The sequence below is a fragment of the Camponotus floridanus genome, unplaced genomic scaffold, assembly GCF_003227725.1.
Source record: "Camponotus floridanus strain SB8 unplaced genomic scaffold, Cflo_v7.5 scaffold22, whole genome shotgun sequence".
NCBI classification, from domain to species: domain Eukaryota; kingdom Metazoa; phylum Arthropoda; class Insecta; order Hymenoptera; family Formicidae; genus Camponotus; species Camponotus floridanus.
Window position 1 is genome coordinate 4,512 of NW_020229348.1, and position 17,427 is coordinate 21,938.

The 17,427-nt window shown below is 30.8% G+C and overlaps 4 protein-coding genes across 11 annotated transcripts; 2 read left to right on the forward strand and 2 right to left on the reverse strand.

The window, feature by feature from the left end:
• Positions 1-340: 340 nt before the first annotated feature.
• Positions 341-2,006, forward strand: LOC112637915 (28S ribosomal protein S5, mitochondrial-like). Of its 2 annotated transcripts, none has more exons than XM_025408647.1 (4): positions 341-674; positions 994-1,337; positions 1,491-1,712; positions 1,791-2,006. In XM_025408647.1, the coding sequence occupies exons 2-4, from the start codon at positions 1,298-1,300 to the stop codon at positions 1,856-1,858; spliced, it is 330 nt and encodes a 109-aa protein (XP_025264432.1). In that variant the 5' UTR covers positions 341-674; positions 994-1,297; the 3' UTR covers positions 1,859-2,006. The 2 variants fall into 2 exon arrangements, with proteins under 2 accessions (XP_025264432.1, XP_025264433.1); XM_025408648.1 differs by lacking the exon at positions 341-674 and adding an exon at positions 772-790.
• A 5,360-nt stretch (positions 2,007-7,366) lies between these two features.
• Positions 7,367-8,693, reverse strand: LOC112637916 (28S ribosomal protein S5, mitochondrial-like). 4 transcript variants are annotated; one of them, XM_025408653.1, is made up of 4 exons: positions 8,675-8,693; positions 8,012-8,358; positions 7,643-7,864; positions 7,367-7,567 (listed from the first exon to the last, which is right to left on the reverse strand). In XM_025408653.1, exons 2-4 carry the CDS (start codon positions 8,238-8,240, stop codon positions 7,500-7,502), a joined length of 519 nt encoding a protein of 172 aa, XP_025264438.1. In that variant the 5' UTR covers positions 8,241-8,358; positions 8,675-8,693; the 3' UTR covers positions 7,367-7,499. The 4 variants fall into 4 exon arrangements, with proteins under 4 accessions (XP_025264438.1, XP_025264437.1, XP_025264439.1 ...); XM_025408652.1 differs by lacking the exon at positions 8,675-8,693 and adding an exon at positions 8,559-8,584; XM_025408654.1 differs by lacking the exon at positions 8,675-8,693 and adding an exon at positions 8,451-8,501 and having other exon boundaries at positions 7,367-7,544.
• Positions 8,694-8,927: 234 nt separating this feature from the next.
• On the forward strand, positions 8,928-10,591 carry LOC112637914. Of its 2 annotated transcripts, none has more exons than XM_025408643.1 (5): positions 8,928-9,070; positions 9,475-9,662; positions 9,743-9,934; positions 10,060-10,250; positions 10,343-10,591. In XM_025408643.1, exons 2-5 carry the CDS (start codon positions 9,492-9,494, stop codon positions 10,509-10,511), a joined length of 723 nt encoding a protein of 240 aa, XP_025264428.1. In that variant the 5' UTR covers positions 8,928-9,070; positions 9,475-9,491; the 3' UTR covers positions 10,512-10,591. The 2 variants fall into 2 exon arrangements, with proteins under 2 accessions (XP_025264428.1, XP_025264427.1); XM_025408642.1 differs by having other exon boundaries at positions 8,929-9,053.
• Positions 10,592-12,679: 2,088 nt separating this feature from the next.
• On the reverse strand, positions 12,680-16,335 carry LOC105253806 (zinc finger protein 260). 3 transcript variants are annotated; one of them, XM_011262096.3, is made up of 3 exons: positions 15,968-16,335; positions 15,226-15,560; positions 12,680-15,154 (listed from the first exon to the last, which is right to left on the reverse strand). In XM_011262096.3, exons 2-3 carry the CDS (start codon positions 15,544-15,546, stop codon positions 13,172-13,174), a joined length of 2,304 nt encoding a protein of 767 aa, XP_011260398.1. In that variant the 5' UTR covers positions 15,547-15,560; positions 15,968-16,335; the 3' UTR covers positions 12,680-13,171. The 3 variants fall into 3 exon arrangements, with proteins under 3 accessions (XP_011260398.1, XP_019883772.1, XP_011260407.1); XM_020028213.2 differs by having other exon boundaries at positions 15,226-15,577; XM_011262105.3 differs by lacking the exon at positions 15,968-16,335 and adding an exon at positions 15,631-15,947.
• Positions 16,336-17,427: the final 1,092 nt, after the last annotated feature.

The window sequence follows — 17,427 nt, forward strand, 5'->3', positions numbered from 1 at the left end:
AATCCAAAATAATGTTACCTACTGAAAACATTCATTATTTAGCTTCGTAGTTCAAGTCCGTTTTTATTTCAGAGGGCGTATTGCCTTTAGGAATTACCCAAGTGATCTATGATGTTTCTTATTCTTCTTTCTGATTGAAATTAATTGAGGCAAATATTTTTTTAATTAAACGGTAGTATATATTAAATTACATATAATAATGGCGATGGTGGTGATAGATAATGTGTGATTAATATATAATATAATATAATATCGGGTAATATATTTTAATAATTATACTTGATAGATAGATAGATAGATAGATAGATAGATAAATAGATAGAGAGAGAGAGAGAGATCACAAAACTTATTTATATTACAAATTTATTTAATATATACAAACGTTTTGCGTTACTTATGTTATTGACATTTCGTGTACGAGGCATGGAATACAATCCGAAATTATGTTACCCATTGAAAACATTCGTAGATTTGACTACGTAGTTCATGTTTAAATTTTTTTGTTTATAGGATGCATTGCTTTCAGAGATCGCCTAAAAGCAGATGACAAAACCGAGTGAAAACTAAGAACAATTTTGTTGTTTGTTTTATAGATTTAAAAAATGGCTTGTCGTATGCTACATATTTGTAGAGTTGTAAATAATTTGATAAAAATGTTCAATCTGTAAACAATGGTAACGCAAATGAAATATATCATTGTCTCTAAATCATTATATGTAATTAACATATAATATATATTTAAAATTAATTTATCAATTTAATTCTAATAAAATTATGAAATTTTTTTCAGGTATATATTATTGTTTAATATTGTTTAATTTATTGTTTGTCAGTCATTCACATTTGTTAAAAATAGTCACTTTATTAAATAATGTGAGAAACTCTATGTTCTTTGCGAATAATAAATAGAACTTTTATGGATATAGCATTTTGATAATAGTTTATATTTACAGTAGAAAATAGTTTGTATTTCACTGTGCTTTTGTTCTATAGGACCTGAAGATGAATTATGAAAGGATGTGACAAGTATCAGTAATGCAGGAAGACGCAGAGATAGAGCAAGAAGAGTAGTGAAAAGAGAGATCTAAATAAGGAGCAAATTATTGGCATGGAAAAAATTCCGATACAATTTCCTGGTCTGAACACTTCTGTGTTTAGAGGAAAAGAATTAATTCAACAGCTAAAACTGCTTGTAAATCTTGAAAGAAAGCAAAAACTAATGGAATTACCACAAAGTCAGACCAGGCCAATGCAAATAAAATTATCGCCATTGGAATGTGGTTGAAGGAGTGTTACAATGGATGGCAGAAGCATTGAATCAGATCTTATTGGAAAAGGTTAATATTTATGCTATTATTGGATTATAATGGTTAAATTACATACATACAAAAATCATGTGATACGATGTCTATTATTAATTTTTTTTTTTTTTTGATGTTTCAGTTCTAAATATTAGAATCTTATATAATTAATATCTTTGTTTTCTGCAGATACATTTGAACGTTTTGAAACCTGGATTTTGGAAAACAAAATGATAACTTGTATGACCAGTAATTTAGCACATAAGACTAGAATCAATTCATTTATAGTAACTGGGAATGGAAATGGATTGGCTGGATTTGCATTATCAAAAGTCAAAGCATCCCTAAAGACGATTAAAAATAGGGCTGGTCAAAGATTAATGTATATTCCTACATATAAGGAACACACTGGTAAGAAAATACTTGTCAATACTACTATATAATATAAAATTTATTTCTTCTCTTTTAATATCACTTTGTATTTTTCAGTGTTACATGATTTCTTTACACAGTTTGAGAATATAAAAATATTTGTAAAGAAAATTCATGAAGGATAATGGATTTGTTTGTCATCATGCAATGATAAAAGCATGTTGTAAGATAATTGGCATAAAGGATATGTATGCCAAAGTTCAAGGAGGAATGTAAAAGCATTCTTTATTGGTTTATTGCAATAAGTGTGAATATAAAGTATTTAAAGGCATATTATACTTTTCATTTAATTTATATTAGAAAGAAACATTTTTTATTTATAAAAATATATATACATATATATATATATATATATATATATATATATATATATATATATATGTTAGACATAAAGCTAAAAAAAAACGTGGATTGTGTCGATTAATTAATTAATTGTTTTATTTAATTATCAATTTATATATGTATATTATTAACAATGATTTTTTGTTTACTTAAACTTTATAAGGTTGTACATAAGAAACAATCTTTTTTATTTAGCATTTCAAGCATATTTTCATAGAACTTTAATTTAATTATTATATTATTAAAAATATTGAACAAAATAAAGAATTAAAGCTGGCTTTCTCTGTAGTCTCATGGCAGATTATATCAGTAATCATACTTTAATTATTGCAATATATCATGAAACAAATCAATATATCAAATATGTAGTGTAAATATTTTAATTTTTTCGTATACGATCTATTTTTTATAATTTTTTCGTATATGATCTATTTTTTATTCTATCGATGTTTTCATAGTGATGCACCTTGAGCATTTTACTTCATATATTTGCAATAAAAATATATTAAAGCAAATTATTTTGCAAATTTATTCTAATTTTTATTTAGAAAGACTAAGATTAAAAAAGACGTATGCATTTTTTTCAGATATTTCTATTGAAAAAAACGCATCAGATAAAACTTTCCTGTACATTTTAAATGCGCCAAAAGATTTGCTCTTTATTCCACTTACTGCAATAATGTACACTAAAAATGACAGATCTATATTAAAAATGATAGATCTATATTTAGTAGTTGGAAAGAAAGAGAGGAGAAATGAAAAGTGCATCTAGAGAATTTAAAAGAATAAAAATCTAAAAATAATAATACATAAAAATTAATATTATGTATTTTTTTCATGAGGAATGTGGGGCGCACATTTATGCATTTATTTATTTGGATGACATTTACTTTAGAGCACATTCAGTATTCAACTTTAATTTTATTTTCTCTTTCTTATGATATATAAGTATAATATAATTACCTGCAAATGCTATCACTTTGTGTGCTTACAGTGATACAGAAGCAACATTACAAGTACTATATTTACAGATAACATCTGTATAATAAAAAAAGCACCAAAAATCTAATGATGAAAAAAGGATAAATATTGTAGACCAGAATAAGTATCAACCAATTATTCCACCGCTCTGTTTCATTAGAGTTGCAATTTTTTTTTATATCATAAATATTATAAATAAGATAAAGATTTCCGTACGTTTCAAATAAATTTATATATTTTATGTATGTAATACTGCGCACACATATTAAAAGGTGATAATATCGCAGTTATAATAAGATACGATCCTGGCATGTAGTGATTTTTGGATCCTACTTAAAATAATTTAATTTGATTTATTTTTGAGAAATGCGCACAATACTTGAGAACAAATTATTTTTGTGCCATGTATTACCTGTGTAAAATTCCACACACAGTATCATATTGTCTGCGACATATGAAAAGCTTCATCGATGAAATATGATTGAGATATAAGAAAAGTAATATAGTACTTGTAATGAATAACGTTAATGTGGAATACATAAATATTTTATATTTTAATTTCATATAATCAAGATGAGATAAGACACTCATGATTACTTTAAAAATGTGTCCACAAATATCATGTAACTTCAACAGCTGCACATTCGTCAAATTAATCCTATTACGTTAAATGAATCACAGCAGCTTGTTTTAATTTAATCTAACCTAATTATACCCAATCAAATTATATGCTTCTCATTAAAATGTGTAAAACTGCACATTTAATACGATTAATATACTACATAATAAAATGTAATACACTAATGAAATAATTAAATATTATTTTTGAAAGCATGATAAAATCCAGGCAGCATACGCTTGCGTTTACATTCGACATCCAAAGCACTGAGATGTTAGGTTAGGTTAGATCGAAAAAATTTATCGTTTAACAGTTGGCAGCCCTACGAGATAGGCTGTGCAGCACTGCGCGTATATAAAATAAATTTGAAATCTATCTTCTAGCCTAACCATCTTCACGCGATCGACTTTATTTGAATTGCACGGCATCGCATCGGATTATGTTGCGGCGCCGATTTGTTCGAACGTAATTCGGGACATCGCGATGCTGTATAAGCGTCGAATGAGCACGAATTGTCACGCAAATATGATAAATCACATCTACTCACCGTTCACCGGCTGTTCCACAGGCCGCTCCACTCGCTCGCCTCGAGACGTCCAATTCCGAACTTTATGCGCACAAACTCACACGATATCATCAACGCGAACGCGCGACACTTTATTCGGCACTCCCGATATTCACTCGCATCCGATAATCATCATCAAGGGCGCAAATAACGCGACGCGACTTTGCTCCATCTTTGCGATCGCGTTATCACTGAACTGTGAAAAATAGCTGTCGCCCACTTTCACCGACATATTATGAAAGCCGCGCGATCATCCTTGGATACTTTCGACGCTCTTTCATTCGCGATATTCGTTTAAAAATGGTTAAAAGACGCGAAAAATGCGGACGTACGACGATCCGTGTAACTGCGTATGACTTCGATTCACGTATGACGCGTATGACGTAGTGATCACGCGCTAACATGGCGGCCGAACCAGTGCGCATTCGTTTCTGCGCACTGGTTCGGCCGCCATGTTAGCGCGTGTCGCTACGTCATACGCGTCACTGCTACGTCATACGCGTCATACGTGAATCGGAGTCATACGCAGTTACACGGATCGTCGTACGTCCGCATTTTTCGCGTCTTTTAACCGTTTTTAAACGAATATCGCGAGTGAAAGAGCGTCGAAAGTGTCCAAGGATAATCGCGCGACTTTCATAATATGTCGGTGAAAGTGCGCGACAGCTATTTTTCACAGTTCAGTGATAGCGCGATCACGAAGATGGAGCGAAGTCGCGTCGCGTTATTTGCGCCCTTGATGATGATTATCGGATGCGAGTGAATATCGGGAGTGCCGAATAAAGTGTCGCGCGTTCGCGTTGATGATATCGTGTGAGTTTGTGCGCATAAAGATCGGAATTGGACGTCTCGAGGCGAGCGAGTGGAGCGGCCTGTGGAACAGCCGGTGAACGGTGAGTAGATGTGATTTATCATATTTGCGTGACAATTCGTGCTCATTCGACGCTTATACAGCATCGCGATGTCCCGAATTACGTTCGAACAAATCGGCGCCGCAACATAATCCGATGCGATGCCGTGCAATTCAAATAAAGTCGATCGCGTGAAGATGGTTAGGCTAGAAGATAGATTTCAAATTTATTTTATATACGCGCAGTGCTGCACAGCCTATCTCGTAGGGCTGCCAACTGTTAAACGATAAATTTTTTCGATCTAACCTAACCTAACATCTCAGTGCTTTGGATGTCGAATGTAAACGCAAGCGTATGCTGCCTGGATTTTATCATGCTTTCAAAAATAATATTTAATTATTTCATTAGTGTATTACATTTTATTATGTAGTATATTAATCGTATTAAATGTGCAGTTTTACACATTTTAATGAGAAGCATATAATTTAATTGGGTATAATTAGGTTAGATTAAATTAAAACAAGCTGCTGTGATTCATTTAACGTAATAGGATTAATTTGACGAATGTGCAGCTGTTGAAGTTACATGATATTTGTGGACACATTTTTAAAGTAATCATGAGTGTCTTATCTCATCTTGATTATATGAAATTAAAATATAAAATATTTATGTATTCCACATTAACGTTATTCATTACAAGTACTATATTACTTTTCTTATATCTCAATCATATTTCATCGATGAAGCTTTTCATATGTCGCAGACAATATGATACTGTGTGTGGAATTTTACACAGGTAATACATGGCACAAAAATAATTTGTTCTCAAGTATTGTGCGCATTTCTCAAAAATAAATCAAATTAAATTATTTTAAGTAGGATCCAAAAATCACTACATGCCAGGATCGTATCTTATTATAACTGCGATATTATCACCTTTTAATATGTGTGCGCAGTATTACATACATAAAATATATAAATTTATTTGAAACGTACGGAAATCTTTATCTTATTTATAATATTTATGATATAAAAAAAAATTGCAACTCTAATGAAACAGAGCGGTGGAATAATTGGTTGATACTTATTCTGGTCTACAATATTTATCCTTTTTTCATCATTAGATTTTTGGTGCTTTTTTTATTATACAGATGTTATCTGTAAATATAGTACTTGTAATGTTGCTTCTGTATCACTGTAAGCACACAAAGTGATAGCATTTGCAGGTAATTATATTATACTTATATATCATAAGAAAGAGAAAATAAAATTAAAGTTGAATACTGAATGTGCTCTAAAGTAAATGTCATCCAAATAAATAAATGCATAAATGTGCGCCCCACATTCCTCATGAAAAAAATACATAATATTAATTTTTATGTATTATTATTTTTAGATTTTTATTCTTTTAAATTCTCTAGATGCACTTTTCATTTCTCCTCTCTTTCTTTCCAACTACTAAATATAGATCTATCATTTTTAATATAGATCTGTCATTTTTAGTGTACATTATTGCAGTAAGTGGAATAAAGAGCAAATCTTTTGGCGCATTTAAAATGTACAGGAAAGTTTTATCTGATGCGTTTTTTTCAATAGAAATATCTGAAAAAAATGCATACGTCTTTTTTAATCTTAGTCTTTCTAAATAAAAATTAGAATAATAAATTTGCAAAATAATTTGCTTTAATATATTTTTATTGCAAACATATGAAGCAAAGTGCTCAAGGTGCATCACTATGAAAACATCGATAGAATAAAAAATAGATCGCATACAAAAAAATTAAAATATTTACATTACATATTTGATATTTCTGCAAATATTTCCATTATTTTGAGATTGATTTGTTTCATGATATATTTAATTAAAGTATGATTTCTGATATAATCTGCCATGAGACTGCAGAGAAAGCAAGCTTTAATTCTTTATTTTGTTCAATATTTTTAATAATAGAATAATTAAATTAAAGTTCTATAAAAATATGCTTGAAATACTAAATAAAAAAGATTGTTTCTTATGTACAACCTTATACCTTATAGTTTAAGTAAACAAAAAATTATTGTTAATAATATACATATATAAATTGATAATTAAATAAAACAATTAATTAATTAATCGACACAATCCACGTTTTTTTTTAGCTTTATGTCTAACACATATATATATATATATATATATATATATATATATATATATGTATATATATATTTTTATAAATAAAAAATGTTTCTTTCTAATATAAATTAAATAAAAAGTATTATATAATATGCCTTTAAATACTTTATATACATACCTGCTGCAATAAACCAATAAAGAATGCTTTTACATTCCTCCTTGTACTTTGGCATACATATCCTTTATGCCAATTATCTCGCAACACGCTTTTATCGCATGATGATAAACAAGCCCATTATCCTTCATGAATTTTCTTTACAAATATTTTTATATTCTCAAACTGTGTAAAGAAATCATGTAACATTGAAAAATACAAAGTGATATTAAAAGAGAAGAAATACATTTTATATTATATAGTATTGACAATTATTTTCTTACCAGTGTATTCCTTATATGTAGGAATATACATTAGTCTTTGACCAGCCCTATTTTTAACCGTGTTTAGGGATGCTTTGGCTTTTGATAACGCAAATCCAGCTAATCCATTTCCATTTCCAGTTACTATAAATGAACTGATTCTAGTCTTACGTGCTAAATTACCGGTCATACAAGTTATCATTTTGTTTTCCAAAATCCAGGTTTCAAAACTTTCAAATGTATCTACAGAAAACAAAGATATTAATTATATAAGATTCTAATATTTAGAACTGAAACATCAAAAAAAAATTGAAAATAGACATCGTATCACATGATTTTTGTATGTGTGTGATTTAATCATTATAATCCAATAATAGCATAAATATTAACCTTTTCCAATAAGATCTGATTCAATGCTTCTGCCATCCATTGTAACACTCGTCCAACCACATTCCAATGGCGACAATTTTATTTGCATTGGTCTGGTCTGACTTTGTGGTAATTCCATAAGTTTTTGCTTTCTTTCAAGATTTACAAGCAGTTTTTGCTGTTGAATTAATTCTTTTCCTCTAAACACAGGAGTGTTTAGACCAGGAAATTGTATCGGAATTTTTCCCATGCCAATAATTTGCTCCTTATTTAGTAGCTTTCTCTTTTCACTACTCTTCTTGCTCTATCTCTGCGTCTTCCTGCATTACTGATACTTGTCACACCCTTTCATAATTCATCTTCAGGTCCTATAGAACAAAAGCACAGTGAAATACAAATTATTTTCTACTGTAAATATAAACTATTATCAAAATGCTATATCCATAAAAGTTCTACTTACTATTCGCAAAAAATATAGAGTTTCTCTATTATTTAATAAAGTGACTATTTTTAATAAATGTGAATGACTGACAAGCAATAAATTAAACAATATTAAACAATAATATACCTGAAAAAAATTTCATAATTTTATTGGAGTTAAATTGATAAATTAATTTTAAATACACATTATATGTTAATTACATATAATGATTTAGAGACAATGATATATTTCATTTGCGTTACCATTGTTTATAGATTGAACATTTTTTATCAAATTATTTACAACTCTAAATATGTAGCATACGACAAGCCATTTTTAAAATCTATAAAACAAACAACAAAGCAGAACCGCGTATGCGCGCGCACGGAATCCCTGATCGGTACACTGAGACAGTCACGCGTAAATATCTAGATAGTTGATATGTATCCAAAAATCTTGAAAGTACGAACATTTCCGACACCTTCAGGAAAATTAAATACCTAGATAATTTTAACATTTTGAATTGAAAAAAGCACTGTCTCATAATCGTGTGTTGAGAAAATAATAACCTTAAAGGTGTTTTAATATCTTATTTAAATGTCAAAAAATATTATTAATAAAGTCTACGTACATACACAAAAGGTAATATACATATAATGGTAAGATTATATTGATAGAATAAATTTAGTTTTTTGGAAATTATAATTTTAATTACACTTTTTTAATGTTACGCACGTGAAAGTTGTAACGCGATTAAACTTCTGCGACCTTTTGTATATTTGTGGAAATTTGTGATTTTAAATGTTTTAAATATTATAAAAATAATCTAATAATATTCAACTATCGTAATATTTAATTATACAAAGAGTTCTTGAATAATATCCTAATATTATTCTCATAACCTGAAAGCAAATTATGATAAACAAATTGTTGCTGATGTAATACATGTTTAAATGGAAATTGAACTATGTTTCGTTTAGTATTTATGTTTATTAGTATTTATTTATTTATAATAATAATTTTAAAATCACTAATATAATTAAATTGGAAAAATTGTTATTAGCGATTATCAGTATCAGAATGGAACATGAAATGAAAGATATTGATGATAATATAGAGATGAAAGATAAAAATACTTATAAGGAAACTGAGTCGGAGAATGAAAGTGTGGAAGAGGAATATTGTAGCGATGCAACGTATTTAGCACGACAAATGGCATCAGCAGAAAAACTATGTCAATCAGACTTAATAGTAATAATTTTGAAAGAAATTCAATGTAATAAAATCTTTATAAGTAGAATATAATTCTGTATATTTATTTTTTGTTGCAGAAATTGTATAATTTATGTGTGCAACTAAGGCATACAGTACCACCGCAACACGAGATTGAAACACGTGCGGGATCTCATATGCCAACAAGACAGGAAATAGAAAAGTTTAAGAAAATAGTACCAATCAAGAAAGGCTTATACTCTATTGAGGAAGATACTATCATCAATGATAATTGGAATGCATTTTGTAAGGTTTGTATGTAAAAATAATTTTCTTCTAATATCTTTTAACAAATATATATATATAAATTTAAATTTTCAATTATACACACTCGTATCAAATGCAGAAATTTCCTATAACATTAATTTTGAAATAGATACATAATTGGGATGTAGAAATGGTTCATCCATTCTTACAATTAAGAATTGGTGGCAGAGTAACATATATGCGTAATACTATAGAAAGGCGAAAATTTGTACAATTTTTAGCTGATGGTTTACCAAATAGAACTTTATACAGTGTCTACCATAGATTTAGAAATTTAAATGAAAATAATGTACATAGAAGGTAAATATATAACAAATATATATGTAAATTATTTTATTTTTTCATAAGAATAGCAGCAGTCAGTATTTTGATTTCTTAATTAAAATTTCTAGGTATAAGCCTGAAGAAGATCAAATGATTATAGATCACTTAGAAAATAACCCTTCTCTTGATGAGAAACGCAAATATGTTGATTTGGCTAAAGTTCTCCGAAGAACAAGAAATTCAATTTGGCGACGTTATCGAATATTGAAAAAAAATAGAAAAGTTAAAAATTCCTAGATATTATTAGATATTGCAAATATTATTGTTTATGTAACAAAAATGTACTTCATTGGTTTATTTTTAATTTACTTGCAGTGTGTGATAAATACAAATATATCAATATTTTAATAATTGATATTTTTTAATACATAAAAGAAATTTCTTATAAAATTGTAATATGTATCCGAATTTGCAGTGCCTTATACATTTTTTTTATAAGATTCTCTTGTATTTACATATATATATTTTAATAAAATATAAACTCTTGAAATATATGTAAAAAATAATCCTACATTGACAATTAATTGAGATTAATATACACAAGAAATTATACATATATGGTTCTTAAAAAAAAAACCCAAACAATTTGTTTATCTGATATATTGTTGCATACAAAAAGATAAATTTGCCAATGAAAAACTTTCCAAGTTTTGTATAGTAAAAGAAAATAGAATGTATTGTATTTGTACATATATATTTATACACACACAAATGCATACAAGAAATTAAAAATATAACAGTTTTATAAAACATACTTCTACAATTTATTGTTAAATATAATTTTTATTAAATAAATCTTATTTTACATATGTTTCAAAACTAAATATTTTATACAAAAAAAAGATGTTCAAAAATTATTGTTTACCAGATTTCAATAGCGACCATATTATCTAAATGGCACTACAAAAATTGTTTTATTATTATATGTATAATAGAAAATCTATGGCATTTTTAAATGTATATAGTGTATATAGTGTACTTTTATTCAATATTTTATAACTAATAAATCAAGTGCAAAATACTTGCCATATGGTTAGATGCATTCTTGTTTGTTATTAGCTCATTTTATTTTATATGATTTTTTATATCCTGTGAGAGAGATATTATCCTTAACTTTTCTGCTACATTATTTATAGCTGAAATAACTTACATTCAGAAGTATAGCTTCTAATACAAGTTCTTATAACATAGATGAATATATGATATATTGAAACAATTTTATAGGCTGGCAAAAAATTTGGATAAATATATTTTTAATTTTAAAAAGCCACTTAATTGTATAAGACAGGTCCATATTGTGACAAGAATTATGGACTGAATAATATTTTTATATATTATCAATATAAAAAAATGTAGTAAACTGATAATACTAGCTAAGGTTTTTAAAATACAAATATTACTTTACTTATCATACTTTACTTTACTATCATTTAGAGAATAAGATTTTTACAAGCTTTATATATCATTAAATATTTAAATGAAATTGAATCAGTCTCGCTATATATGTATATTTGTACATTCCTCATTTATTTTTCTTCAGTTTATAAAGTCATTCTCTAATCTAATTATCCATTTATTAAAAGCCTAAATAAGTATAAACTTTAATATGCTTTAGACTTTGTCAAAGAAATATGTTTTCATTGAATATTTTTAAGCAGAATTTGTCTTTTCAATTAGATTTTCAAAAATGAATATTTTATTTTACAAAAATATATCAGTCTATTAGATCTAATATATGTATATCTTTTTTTATTAAGATAAAAAAATATGACTAATTTTTATGATAATCCGAGCAATAATTGTAAACATTTTGTATTTTTACGTGAGTAATTTCTTGTTATGTATACATAAATTTATATAGAATGAATAAGTATGATTATCGATCGTTTTTTATGATTTGCATTTTGATGGCTGAACGAACTGATTAATTATTAATTTTAAATGAAAGATTAATTAAAAGTTGTTTCTTGTCTCTTTCATCCAGTTGTTATTTATCGGACAACTACAGTTCAGAAATTGTGTATCCAATATTATACTTCTAGCATCGCTATGTGTGCACATATCATAATTATTGAAATTGTTGGATAGTTTAAGAATCGATTAATTAATCATGTGGCATTTTTTGTATATGTCTTTATAAAAAATTTGTAATTATATTTATTCACATCATTTCATTTAAAATTTTTTTTAATTTAAAACAAAATATCCACTTTTAATGAGTTTCAAGATACAATTTTTCTCATCAAAACCTACATATTTTCTTTTTCAATCTCTTTATTATTATATGAATGAAGAAGTTATAGGCCAAATAAATCATTAATCTGATAAAGAAAAAAGGGAAAGCAAATTATTTCTTTCTAAATAATGCAGTAACACAAAAAATTATTATGTAATATATGGTACAACCAAGTCTGGATTGTGTGTGTGTCTGTGTGTGTGTAGTATAAAAATATATATGTATGTGTGTGTGCGTGTGTGTATACACACACGATATATATGCGCAGCGTCCATACATTCATACCATACATTCATATGTATGAAATTACAAATAATAAAAAAATAATTCGCGATTTTAATAATGGCAATTTATTACTTGGAAAACTTTTTTCTTCATAAAATGTATCAATGTTGTTATATTTATATAATTCAATGATACCATTGATTTGTTTCTAAAAGCAAAACACTAGCATGCAACAGCCTTGTAAGTGCAAGGTATACTCAAAGAATGTTTCTCTCATCAGTCAAAAAAAGGAGCTGTACGTATATTTACAGATGACATGTAATTCTATATGTGCGCACACTTGTTGTTTCAACACATAGCATTTACAACTGCTTAGCAGCATTCTGTCACAATTATTCGCCAAAGGCATTAAAAGTTTATACAACACACGGCTTTCTTAGAACATTTGACCTATCACAGCAACTGGTCGCACTCCCGCCCCATTATTTACGTTATTCATATTCACGTGAATATGAGCGACCGAGTGCGATATGTGATGATGATGATTGTGATCTTCAACGATCATTTCGCCGTATTGAGCACGGCAACGCTTTTGATGCGCGAAGAGGCTGCCGCTGTGACTATACGCGGCGCCGCATGTCTTGCACACGTACGGCTTCTCACCAGAATGAGTGTACGTGTGCTCCTTGAGTGTACTGAGTCGCTTAAAAGCCTTGCCGCACGTCTTGCACAGATAATTCGCTTCGCCGGTGTGCCGGGTCAGGTGTCTGCGAAAGGCCGAACTTACGGCAAACGCAGCACTGCACACGTGACATACGAACGGCTTATCGCCCGTGTGAATGCGAATGTGATTTGCCAGACTCGTCGTCGTCGTGAAGCCACTATTGCACGTCTTGCACACGTGCGGCTTGACGCCGGTATGAGTTCGCATGTGATATGTGAGGGACGAGTTGCTGGGATATACCTTACTGCAGATGTGACACAGATATTCACGCGGAACCTTCTCCTTCGGTTTGTGCGTTCTCTGATGGAGGATGAGACGAGCTTGGCTGGCGCAGACCTTTCTGCAGACGTCGCAGGTCACGGGTTCAGCTTTTGGTTTGTGCATTGACACGTGTCGTCGCAGACCTTTTTTGGTAGCCATGACTTTGTCGCAGTGCTGGCACTTGTATTCTCCGGACCCCTCCTCATCGCTCTCCTCTCTCTTCACGTTCTCGCTCTCCGGCACGGGATCCACCGTGTTATTAGCGGGCACATCGTCGTCATCCGAATCGTACAACTTATTGTCGTCTGCCAAATTGTCCAACAACCCGTGCCCGTGCTTCTCCGCGTGTTTCTTCAACGTATCCGGCCTGAAGAACCATTTTTTACATACGGTGCACGAGTACTTTTTATCGCCGTGCACGAGGGCATGCCTCCTCAGGTTCTTCAGAGATGAACAATATTGATTACAAATCTCACATTTGTACAACTCGGGCGCGTTCTCGAATTCATCCGTTTCGTTTGCAGGTCCGGTCTCATCGTCAGTGTCGTCTTCGCTCTTGAGCTCCTTCTTCGGTTCCTTATTATCCTTTCGCTCATTCGTATTGATCTGTTTGATCATATCATTTACCTTTTCTGTGTGAGATTTTAGGTGCCTCACGAGACTTTGGGGTTTCGAAAATGATGCGTGACAGAGTTGACACGCATGCGGCTTCGATGCGTGTATCTTCTGATGGCTCTCCATATTTTCCTGCTTGTAAAACATTTTCAAGCAGACATTACATTTGTACTTTTTCTCGTGAACCAGCGAATGTTTCTTTAGACCTTTTTGTGTAGCATATTGTTTGGAACAAACCTTGCATTTAAATTTCGACTCCACTGAATCTTGACTGTCGCTGCTCGGCTCGACATCGTAATAATTGTCGCCGATGTCATCGTCGCTATATGTCTTGGTCGACGCCAATTTCGTTTTTCTCATGGACGTACGTTTTTGCGGAATGCTCTCTTCCTCTTCGATATTCTCATTGGGTATGTCCTCATTAACAAACTCCTCTTGTTCTGTATTGTCTTTCTCTATGTACTGATCAACTTCCTTGGTTTCATCTTTATTTATATTCATAATGTTAGATGCATCTTGCGCATCTTCCTGTACTATTGTCATCTGATGAACCTCGTTCTCTGATATACAAGAATCCTTCACTTCCTCTTTACTCCCTTCAAATCCGATAGAACATATAAATAGCTTGTCATCTGACATATGAATTTGATTGGTATTTAAACTGATTTCGCCTCTGGAAAATGAGTCGGTGGACTGAATGTACTCTTGTGGATTTGCCACCACTTCCATGTCTTGTTTCACAAAATAATCTTCTTCAATATGTTCTGACTTTTTTGATAGTAGAAATCTCGTTTGTAAATCCGTCTGTGTATAAGAATGCTAGAAAATGATACATATTTATGTATATTGTATATGTCAACAGATATATACAATTACAAAATGATATTTACCGTAATATTACATTTGGCGGGCTTATTATAGTATGCGCGTAATTTTGCATCGGAAAGTTGACACTGCTGTCTGAATTCGAGCGCAACGGTCGCGTTATAAATACAAGTGTCGCATATTAAGGAAGGTAATCCATCCTGTTCGTGTATCTCAATGGAACCACAGACTTGTATTTTTTGAGGGAGACCTGAGTAATTGTTTACATCTTGATTAGCGGAGAAGATTGGCGATAGATTATTACCCTCGGTGAGACAAATCCTGCATACTCTGTCCATATTAATTGGCAGATCAAAGTAACCCGAAGTCATTGTTACAACATTCATCTGTCATAAGTTATCTGTAAGATAAGTATATCTAAAATATGTAACTATAGTTATAATATATAATTGTAACTTGTGTACACATACATGATGGACAAGGTAAAAGTTTCCTTGTCAAATAATAAAACTTGGGGGACATTATCGCTACATGTTAATTAACTAATATCACAGCTGATGAGTTTTTGCACGACATAACGAGATCTCTCGAGAGACATCGAGATAAAAATTTAACATGTCTCATGACATGTACAACGTATCGAATTTTAGAGCAAGCACATGACGCGAGTAACGTCCCTTTTCATCATGTAAGTTTTTCGAACGTACAAAGAGAGAGAGAAAGATAAGGGATTATTTAATTCAAACAAAATCGGGCGGTTCTCAACTTCGTGGTACTTGGTCGGGATATGCCAGGATGTTGTCGTACCGTATATGCCTCCAGTGATGCCCAGGCGAAACGACTACGAGATCAGTCTGACAAGTCCCGTCCGGCCTCGCTCGCGGATCCCTTTTCCTTTCTTTAGGGCGCTGCGTTTCCGAGACGACCTCGCGTCGCACAGAAACGCGATACGCGCTGTCGCATGATCGATCCGTTGATTCTCGACGATACTCGACAACAAGACGAGTCAGGTACAGGATATTTGACGCTCGACTTGGCCCTTTGTCTCCTCCGACGACGATGTCGGTCGCGAAAGTTGAGAGCAATCTGAGACGAACGTTCGACGAACGGAAGTGTGGGTGGGTCAATACAAAGAACGGTCGAGCGTGTGTGTATGGACATGCGACGTATGAATTGCCGAGGGTCTCTCACATTGTTATGTATTTACAGAGAGAAGTACACTCCGCGACAACGATTCATTCCGTGGCCTCTAACCAATCAGCCACTGCCACGCTGCCAGCTGATTGGTCACTTCTACGCTCCCCTTGCCCCACGAGAGAGGGACCACGGAACGAATCGTTGTCGCGCAGTGTACGAGAGATGTCATGATCCAATTTTAGGTGATCCCTGAAAGCGAAGCATCCTCTATAAACATAAAACGTGAACATGAACTACGAAGCCAATATCTACGAATGTTTTCAGTGGGTAACATACAATTTCGGGTTGTGTTCCATGCTACGAAATGTCGATAACACAAGTGTTGTGACGCAAAACATTTTGCATATATGTATATTAAATAAATTTCTAATATAAATAAATTTTATGTGGCCTCTCTTTTTCTATTAAATATATTTGTTATTAAAATATATTATCCGATATTATTACATATTAATCATCATTCATCATCTCACCGCCATTACTACTCGTAATTTAGTATAGTTTTTATCACAACGATTCGTCATTGAAAATAAATTATAACACAAAAAATATTCTAATTTATTTCTAAATATTAAATACTATAAATATTAAAATTAAAATAAAGAATTGGCTCAAATAATAATAATTAAAAATTAATTAAACAATTGACAACTAAATGCCAGTAAAAGGCGCCGTAATTGGAGCACGAGAAAAAACCTTCCTTTTTCTTTTAATTATTAATATATTTCAAATTATTAATATATTTTAAATTACTCACAATACATGCACTAAACATTTTGTGTCGTCTTTTAACCTTTTCCACCTTCAACGTGGCATATTAATATTACACGTTAGAAAATATTAGACAATAACATATGAAATTATATGTATAAATCAGATGCAGATAGCATTGTAATATCTGCATGTCGATTATGAAATGATTTATATAATTTTATGTTATTGTCTAATATTTTCTAATGAGTAATATAATGATATACCGTTAAATTTCTTTTTTAGATACGATCGCGATCAACATCAAAAATTATTTATTATAACTATATGATTAATTAACTTTTATAAATAACACATAA